The sequence below is a fragment of the Rhea americana genome, unplaced genomic scaffold, assembly GCF_003343005.1.
Source record: "Rhea americana isolate MKP2758 unplaced genomic scaffold, rheAme1 scaffold_10, whole genome shotgun sequence".
NCBI lineage: Eukaryota > Metazoa > Chordata > Aves > Rheiformes > Rheidae > Rhea > Rhea americana.
Window position 1 is genome coordinate 4,281,876 of NW_028185039.1, and position 8,623 is coordinate 4,290,498.

Genomic DNA, 8,623 nt, shown 5'->3' on the forward strand with positions numbered 1-8,623 from the left:
AGACCTGCCTGCTCTGCATCTGAACCCAATACATTTTCTGTGATACAAGCTAAAATGTCAGACTACGATGGCCAAAGCACAGGGAGAGATTATATTCTGCTACCCCTGCTACAGGACTTTAACTTCCAGCAGAATCAGCAAGATAGCTTAGAAGGAGGGAATAGGTGCAATTTCTTAAGTCCTTGTCAGATTTATCTCAGGCCACATGACTTAAACTTCCATATATCCTGTAAACCTAGAGGCATATGTATGTGCTAAAATGTATACATCAAATTGAAGACTAAGCTCCCTATTAGATCTTGACTTGCTTAGCATGGCATACATTAAAATCTGTCTTTGTATCTCTATTAAACTTTTACTCCTTACTTTCCTTAGTTAATAAAAATATTAAATTGTACATATTCCTACCATATGTAAAAATCTTATTACAGACAAGATGGTTTTACTTTGAATGTGTTACTGTATTTACATGTTAACTGACTGAAAAAAACCCTAAGGTATCTCTCTAGGAATAAAGCATGTAGTAGGCATAACTAAGATTTTAGAGCATCTATAAAAAGTATGTTAATAAAACACATTAAGTCTTAGTGTAGACAAAATCCAAGAGACATACCACATTAGCATGAATGCTGCATATTTGGAATATTTAACCTACAGAGAGAAGGTCACTTGTGTTCTTGAGGCACCAGCTCCTGTGGGTTCTCTTCCTTTTGCCTAGTCTGATCCGTGCAAAGGGAGGAGTGGGACAGGACATACTGCCAAGGATGCACCAGCTACAGTCCTTTGATCTCTCTGCAATGCTATGATTGCCTTTCATTTAAAAAAACGTCAGACACCTCAGAGGCTTCGGCCAATGTGACACTACATGCCCAAGTGCTACAGGCAATATGTTAAGAGCTTCTCATGAAGCAAATCAAATCTCTTAAAAATGGGTTTTTAGGTTATATTACAAAAATAACATTAGTTTTGTTCAAATAAAAGAAGGAAAATGGATTGTTAACTTTGTCTGGCACAATCTATCGGAAAATATTTTCTCCTAGCACCAAACTGGCTATCTCTAATACTCTATCTCTAATACAACAAACACTATCTCTACAAACTCCCAATTAATGCGTTACTTAATTGTCATCCTGGATTCTGCTGAACTAAAAGGGACTAAGTAATTCAAAGTCAGTGTTGGACTATTGGCTTAAGGGAATTAACTGCAATTCTAGAATAGTAACAGCTGGATATTCTCAATAAACGTGTTAGTAACAACAAATGAATCAGTTTGAGAATCTTTATCCTTATCTCTCATGACAAGTAATTAAAATCAGAACCTCACTGAAGGCTGGAATTGATGCTTACCTTAAAGTGGAATGAGTTGCTAGGTGAAGAGCTTGAACTGTACCGTTCAGTTTTTGCCAAGTTGCTATAATAATTGTCAACTTTGATACTAGCAGACTTGTTAGAAACTGGATCATCAGTTATTGGACAGATGTAATAATTGTCTTCATCATCACTATCAGCATCAGGATAATTTCCAGACTTCATTTTAGTTGATCTAGCATTATCAATACCTTCCATACGAAAAATAAGGTCCTCGTCTGCCATATTTGTGGAAGGTTGGTTTAACTCCTGCGATGATTAAAGCAGCCACTATTCCAATCCACGTGCAAATGGAGGGAAGAAGCTGGGTGGGAGAGAGAAAAAAAAAAGAATGAGTTGCTATTAAAATAATAAAAGCACGTACAGATCTAATGTTTATAGCACACCAGCACCTAAAATAACCAACAAAAATAAACCCTCAAGCATTTGCATATGGCTGCATAAAATGGATGTCTGAATACATGTGGTTTTGAATGCCTCAGTACAGAACCTGGATTTCCAGAGGGCACCCAACTTTACAATGTTACAGGATACACAAAGGACATAACCAGAATAGAATAATACTATAAAATCCAAGGGACTGCATACACCACCTGCTGCCTATGGCTGACATTTGTTAGCATTCCTCTCTTCCCCTGCTTAGGCCATCTCTCTCAGAGCTCAGGATATCGTAAGTGGATTTACACATACACTATATTGTCCCATTCCTGACCTTTTACCTGCAGGCTTTGGCAATAAAACTGGGATGCAAGTCATTTCCAAGACCGAAGCAATACAAAACCCAGCAAGCCAAAACCTCCAAGATAAAACAACAGTAGTATCTCTTACCTGTTCAGAAAACTAGGAATTATCAATGAATTATCTGGACAGCCCAGCATGATTACCACAGTGTGAATTAGCTCTCATTTTTGCTTCAGTTTTATCACAACTATCTCAGCACACGGGTTATTAAGGTATTTGCAAAATTATGTGCTAGGTGAGCTAGTGACAATCACGTTGCCAAAACAGAGACCTGGGACCCTCAGATTATATATGTACTGATCAGGATGTAACTGTTATTAACTCTTCTTGAATCTGAATACAAGCCTACTAAGACAGGGTAACTAATAGTAGTATTGAAGTATTTTACAACACTGTGGTGGCATCACCAGACACACTATAAGTATTTTAGGCAAGTATGTGATCACTGTGACTACTAAGGGGCAAAAAAAAAAGTGCAGGTGTAGTTGCACCTATGAGGTATCCACGTAACAAATATTTGTCAGATGACAAGATAAGTACAATGAACTGCAAATAGGCAGGACAACCTTCTGCACATACAAGCTGGCAAGATGCAAGACACCAAGATAAGCAGTATCAGGAGCGGAGGAGAACCCCCTTTGGGGGAGAAAGAATGACATTTAAAACTGGCAAAAAAAAATATGAAACACAAAGAGGAAAGACAGAAGGGGAAATATTTTTTATACATACGCTTTCTTTCCGTCAATTTGCAACAGTCTTCACCAAAATGAGGGCTTCCAAATGACCGTGTGGGGAAAGAAGGATTTAAAAAAAGAAAGAGGAATTGATTGGGGAAGTCTACACGAACAGATCATGTTATATTTTAAATTACTTGAAAGGTGTAGATAAATACAGGTGCTTACATAAAAAAAAAAAGTGGTAAAAAATAAAGCACATTTTTAAGGCTTAAATTCCCATGATTTAAGTTTCGCATTATGATGTGATTATCTTCCCCCTTGACTTCCAGAGCTTCTGCAGCTCCCTATGATGATAGAAGAACATTTCCCTCCAAAAAGGCCATAGTCAAATCATGGTAATTTTTTAATACGAGTTGTATGATTTCAGCAATACAGATCACTAGTCAGTGGGACAGAAGACAGCATGAAATATACTGAATTTTGAAGTTACAAAATCTTGCAGGGAGAGCACAATCAATCATTGCTGGGACTAAGAATCAGCTTGCAGTAAATCCTCATGGTCTAACGTTTCATCATCCACTTCACACAGTCAGACACTAGCTAAAATTATAACTGGTTTATTTCCATCACAGACAGCTTAAGTAAAAAAAAAAAAATATTCCACCCTGCTTAATGGTTCCATTTCTGCACTTAGTAAATAGATTAGAAAGCCTAATTTTGTCACTGGTAATTTCAACTTTTTAGTAGCTTCCTGATTCTTAAGAGAACAAAATAGGTTGGCTTCTCCTGGGTCCTGCTTCCAAAGTGACCTAAACAGAAAGCAAAAATTCAGACAGATGATGAGTTTATATTAAAATCTGCTCTTCTAAGTCCGAAAAGTGAAATTCTGTGAAAATATTTCATGGAGGCCTTCTGACATGTAATTACTGATAGAGTAAATAATACTGGGAGTTCCACATGGATAGCAAAGCAGCAGCTCTGCAAAGGCTCCTGTCTTACCTCAGCTTTTCAAAATTAGCGACACCACTTCCAGGGAAACTGCAGACAGTACAGCCTGACTACGTACCCTGACTGATGCAACAGATGTATTATATAAAAACACAGGCGAGTCATGGAAGAATTTTTCATAGAGCTCAAGTTCCACCCATAGAGATCTTATAATGGAAATGTGCTCAGCAGTCTCCTCCCAAGGAACAGTTAGTGACAAGTCAGCAGAACTCAAATAGAAATAAACTCCTACAATCCCAAGCTAAAAAAGACGAGCACCGACTCATCCTTTCACATATTACCAGCCATACAGATACAAGCAGTTTTTCATTTCTGCACTTCTCCCAGTTCCTGTGCCACAGGCCTTACCCTGCTCCCCCAGTTTCATGCTGGAAGACTCTTCCCACATYCAGAAGGCAGAGAGCCAGACACACACTTCTGAGCAGCTGGAGGGAGCTCAGCCTCAGTGAGCTGAGATGATCAGGCTACTCGCTTCAAAAGCCCGCTTCTGATCTGAACAAAAAGCCAGTGTATGCTCACTCAAAGGAAGGCCAGAAAGGGACAGACACACATCAGAAGCATTCTAGGAGGACTGGACCATCTCTTGATTTTATTATAGTTCTTTCTCCTTAAAGATAAGAAAGCAGATCTGTGGCTCTTAAACAACTGTCATCACATAAGGATGTTTTCTGTGAAGCAATCAGAAACCTACTGCAGAAATAAAATTCCAACCATCTCAAATTAATGGGAATACTTTCTCTGACAGAATAGAGACAGAATTTTCTGCTCATTTTAACTTTAATTATTCATATTGCTCTGCTGCATGAAAAACGGAGAGGAATTAGATCAACACAAAATAATCATCCAAAACTTCACACTGGCTTGGCTGAGTTCAAACTAATTTTTGCTGACAAGTCTTTCATAATACATTTTTCTGGCTCTTAAGGTGAATTCTATGAGTATATTAGAGTCAGGTACACCTGTTTTGGTTTGGATTAGAAGACAGAAATTACAGAAAGTTGTATATCATGACTTGTTACACATGATATATAGCTTAAACTCCCTTTGGTCTTGTAGTACTGAAAATCAAAGTGATCTGAGCTTGTAGCATATTGCACTTGATTTGTTGTCAACATTATATAAGCATCAACATTCTTTCTAACATCCAAGAGAAGTATCATCTGTTTTACAAATTGGAAAAATGAGACATAGGAATGATTAAAGCCCTCTGGAGGAGGTGGATGTCTACCCGGATGCTTTCAAAATACATGCCTCCACAAAATAAAGGATTAGTTAGCATTTTCAGATTTTCAAAATTGACTCTGATACAGGCTGTACAATATCTTACAACTTTTCTAAGTGTCCAGTTAATTGATTAGTTCTAGGATAACCTCACTCAACCAACTAAATCAGGGATTTTCATACAGCTACCCTAAAAAGATAACTGTAACACAAAAATTTCAGCTTTGTTTTGCTGCAAGCTATTCTGTAGCTCTCTGCATATCCAACCATCCTTCTCCACAAAATAGCACCAGATAAATACAGTTCTGCATCAGTACTCATAGCTGCAGCCCTTATACCACAGCTACTGACAGACGGTCACTACAGAAACAGTGAAGTAATATACTGTAGCATCTTCATCAGCAAATTCATCAGCAAAACTCTGGTGTTAGTTACTGCTTCTCTGATGGAGGTACCATCCCCACAGCTTAGAAACCCACCAAATATATAGTACTCCATCTGCCCCATGTAGAGTCAGCTGGGCTGCAGCAAACCACTGCTGAAGGAGGTATAAACTAACTCAGCTGACTTTGCACTGAAGCAGCTCAGGAGCATTCATAGAACCAGCTCTTCTAGCAAAGACCATGTGAGAGCAGCGACTCCTGGGAAAAGGCAGTAACACATCACTGGAAGGGGAACCACATCCTCAGTTGCCATTTTACTGTGAATACCTTACCAGAGTCTAACGGGTATTCAAAAAACAATGTTAAGTGCTACACGTACAAAGAGCAGCTGTAAAAAGCTCTGAGTTACTAGATTAACTGTAACTCTGGGATATACTGCAACACTGGATTAGTATCACTACTCTCAGCTGCTCTATCCTGCACTCATTTCTACAACTATAGTTAAACACACATCAGATGATCCACCAGGACCTGAAGATCTGAGGAGAAGCAGCAAAAGAAATACTGCTTTATGCAGCAGTGATTGCAAACATTCATGATTTCAGCGATTTGCAGTGTACATCACCACACAAGTCAGAATTTAAAGCCAATTGTGTTTATTAAACTCTATCAGTTGTTCTTGGAATGGTATTTCTTTTAAAGGACTTGTGGTCTTTACTTTACAAGCGTATTTACTAAGAACTGAATTCTATTTTCAGGAGCATTTTATGTGAGGATAGTAACCAAACTTTTGTTACACAAACACTGCTCTAAACCTCAGAATCTTTTACCAGAAGTCTTAGAAAAAGCCTGAGCTTCATCTCAAGGTTTATATTCCATGCTTTTACATTATGGCATAAAGCCATACAATCTAGGAATCTCTGTTAATACTGCTGCTACATTTTGTCAGTTAATCTTTAATATCTATTACAGAAGCTTTTCTCTTTCCTAAGCAGCAAAGAGAATTACACTGCACTGAATATAGCTGCAAACCTGTATTACCAAACACAACCTGTAATTTTAACTACTTACTCCAATCTATCTTGAAGATTTATTCAATTTTTATTACCTAGTACTATGTCATTCAAAATGAAGAAAATTTAAAACACGGTTGTTAAATCTGCTTGAATATCTATCAATTTTTCAGCTGCTGAGATGCCTATTTGCAGTATTTTTCTTTTTCCTGCCATTATTTCTAAGAGCCACACTACCAACACAGGAAGGCCAGCTGTGAGGAAAAAAAACCACCGTGTTGTCACACACAGTGCACGTATAAATATAGATAAACAGAGGGAGAAATTCACACCATAGCACTGGTAAAACATGACTCATTTTTACAGGGGTCTGCTGTTACAGAAATGCTGTTGGTTTGACAGGACCCTGCAGCAAGCCCCCACAGCAGCCCGAACACCAAAACCTGCCTTAATTTATCCTAGAGAGCTAAGAGATAGGAATGCTCTAACCAGCAGAAGAGGGATGAGAGGAGCATCCCCAGCCGTTTCAGTGGTTGTTTCAGCTCACAGTCCTCTGCACTGTTTTAGCACAGAACAAGGGCTGGCCTAGGAAAGAAATAGTTAAAACTTCTCTTGCAGGTCACTTATAAAGCAAGAACGAATCCTTCTCTCAGCTAAAATACTGAATTCCTTTTGGTTTAATACCAGACTGGCTAAATACATCTAACATACTTGTAAAAGTAACAAGCACTTTGCTTTAAGAGAGAAGCTGGATTTTTAGATTAACATCCTTTTAAAATACAGATTTGAACCTTAATTCCAGCAACCACACAGGCTCACCTTACAAAGTGCTGCTGTCATCATCATCTTTACAAAACACAAACACAAAGCTACCTAACATATTCCAGAACAACCCCTCCCCCTGCTATGTTAATGCTCTATAGCCCATCACAGAATTACTGCTCTTCCAAAACACCTAACCAAACCATGTGAAGGAAGCGACCTCACCATACACAGATGAGGAAACAGGTATAGTGAGTCAAGTTAGCAGCTCTGATAAAACATGAGATTAAAGGAAAAAAAATTGGGGTGGGGGGAGAGAGAGAGCATGCGTGAGAGCAACGTCTGAACTCACCAGCTACCTCTGACAGATCTGGTCTTACCAGCTGAAGATCTTCTAATTAGAAGCCCTTACTTTCAGCAGCTTCCAGTGTATTGCTGCATTGCTGCTACAGACACTGTGGTACAAATCACATCCAGTCTCTCTGCAAGCGCAGCTGGGATACTGCAGTGCATTAGCCACAGAGCAGCAGACAACAATGATGCAAAAATCAAGAGCCAAATGGGACAGATCATCTATGACAGTTTAGAGTATGAACTACTTGAGGCTCCAAATCCTGTGCAAGGAAACACGCTGCAGCTTCAGACCAACGGTTATTAGAACTGCAAGCAGCAAAGCACAGGAATGACCTYACTGATATAAGTCTGTTCTGCCAAACAGGATATATATGGATAGGATATATGTTAGTATTAGCAAAATACGAACATACAAAAGCACAGAAAAGTGATGCTCAAGTTAATGGTAATTGAAGGCTGCTGTAAAGTTAATAGCCTTGATACTTCAATTAGCTTTATATGCACTGAACAATCAACTGTAAGTGGCTTTTGTGCAATCATTTGCTCATTACTTCAAGTTGTCAACTTGATACTCYTTTATTTGCATTAAGACATTGGGAAAATATCCAAATATTAACAGTACTAAAGGATTTTTAGCAGCTTTAACTGTGTATTAAAGCAATTCTCCAGCCAGCCAGTTCGCAGTACCAGAGAGGCCGTTTCTGCTCCGCTGCCACCACTCTGCAGCCCGCAACGCAAGGGCAGGGCGCTTCAGCGGGGTGTGCCCTGCTGTCGCACAACCTTACTAAACTATCTGCGCTGTCCCGGGAGCACACCGGGGGAGGCTACCGCCTCCAGGCAGCAGTCAGGGAGCGCAGCCCAACCCCAAGCGCTCGGCCGGCGTTTGGGGGGCACCGTAAGAAACTCACGGCTTCCACGCCCGCCTCCGAAAGGCTCCGTCTGCTCGGAGCGCGACTCGCATCCCCACGCGCAATTCTGGCAGTCCTCGCCGCTGAGCGACGTGCCGCCCTCCGGCCTTCGCCCTGCGGGGGGCAGCGGCCGCTCGCCCCGCAGCGCCACGCCCGGGGCCGCGGAGGCGCCGCCTGAGGCCCCGCGG

The 8,623-nt window shown here is 40.2% G+C and overlaps 1 protein-coding gene across 5 annotated transcripts in view; it reads right to left on the reverse strand.

The window, feature by feature from the left end:
• The window catches only part of EEF2K (eukaryotic elongation factor 2 kinase), a 34,313-nt gene that overhangs the window by 22,584 nt on the left and 3,106 nt on the right, over positions 1-8,623 (reverse strand). For 3 of the 5 annotated variants that reach the window (XM_085301992.1, XM_085301984.1, XM_085301960.1), the window contains exons 1-2: positions 8,436-8,530; positions 1,348-1,672 (exon numbers count right to left, since the gene is read on the reverse strand). In XM_085301992.1, the coding sequence (XP_085158118.1) occupies positions 1,348-1,593 (246 nt within the window). In that variant the 5' untranslated portion in view covers positions 1,594-1,672; positions 8,436-8,530. Of the gene's footprint in view, positions 1-1,347; positions 1,673-2,838; positions 2,896-8,435; positions 8,531-8,623 lie in introns of those variants that run through there. The other 2 variants (XM_085301976.1, XM_085301969.1) reach the window with 2 other exon arrangements.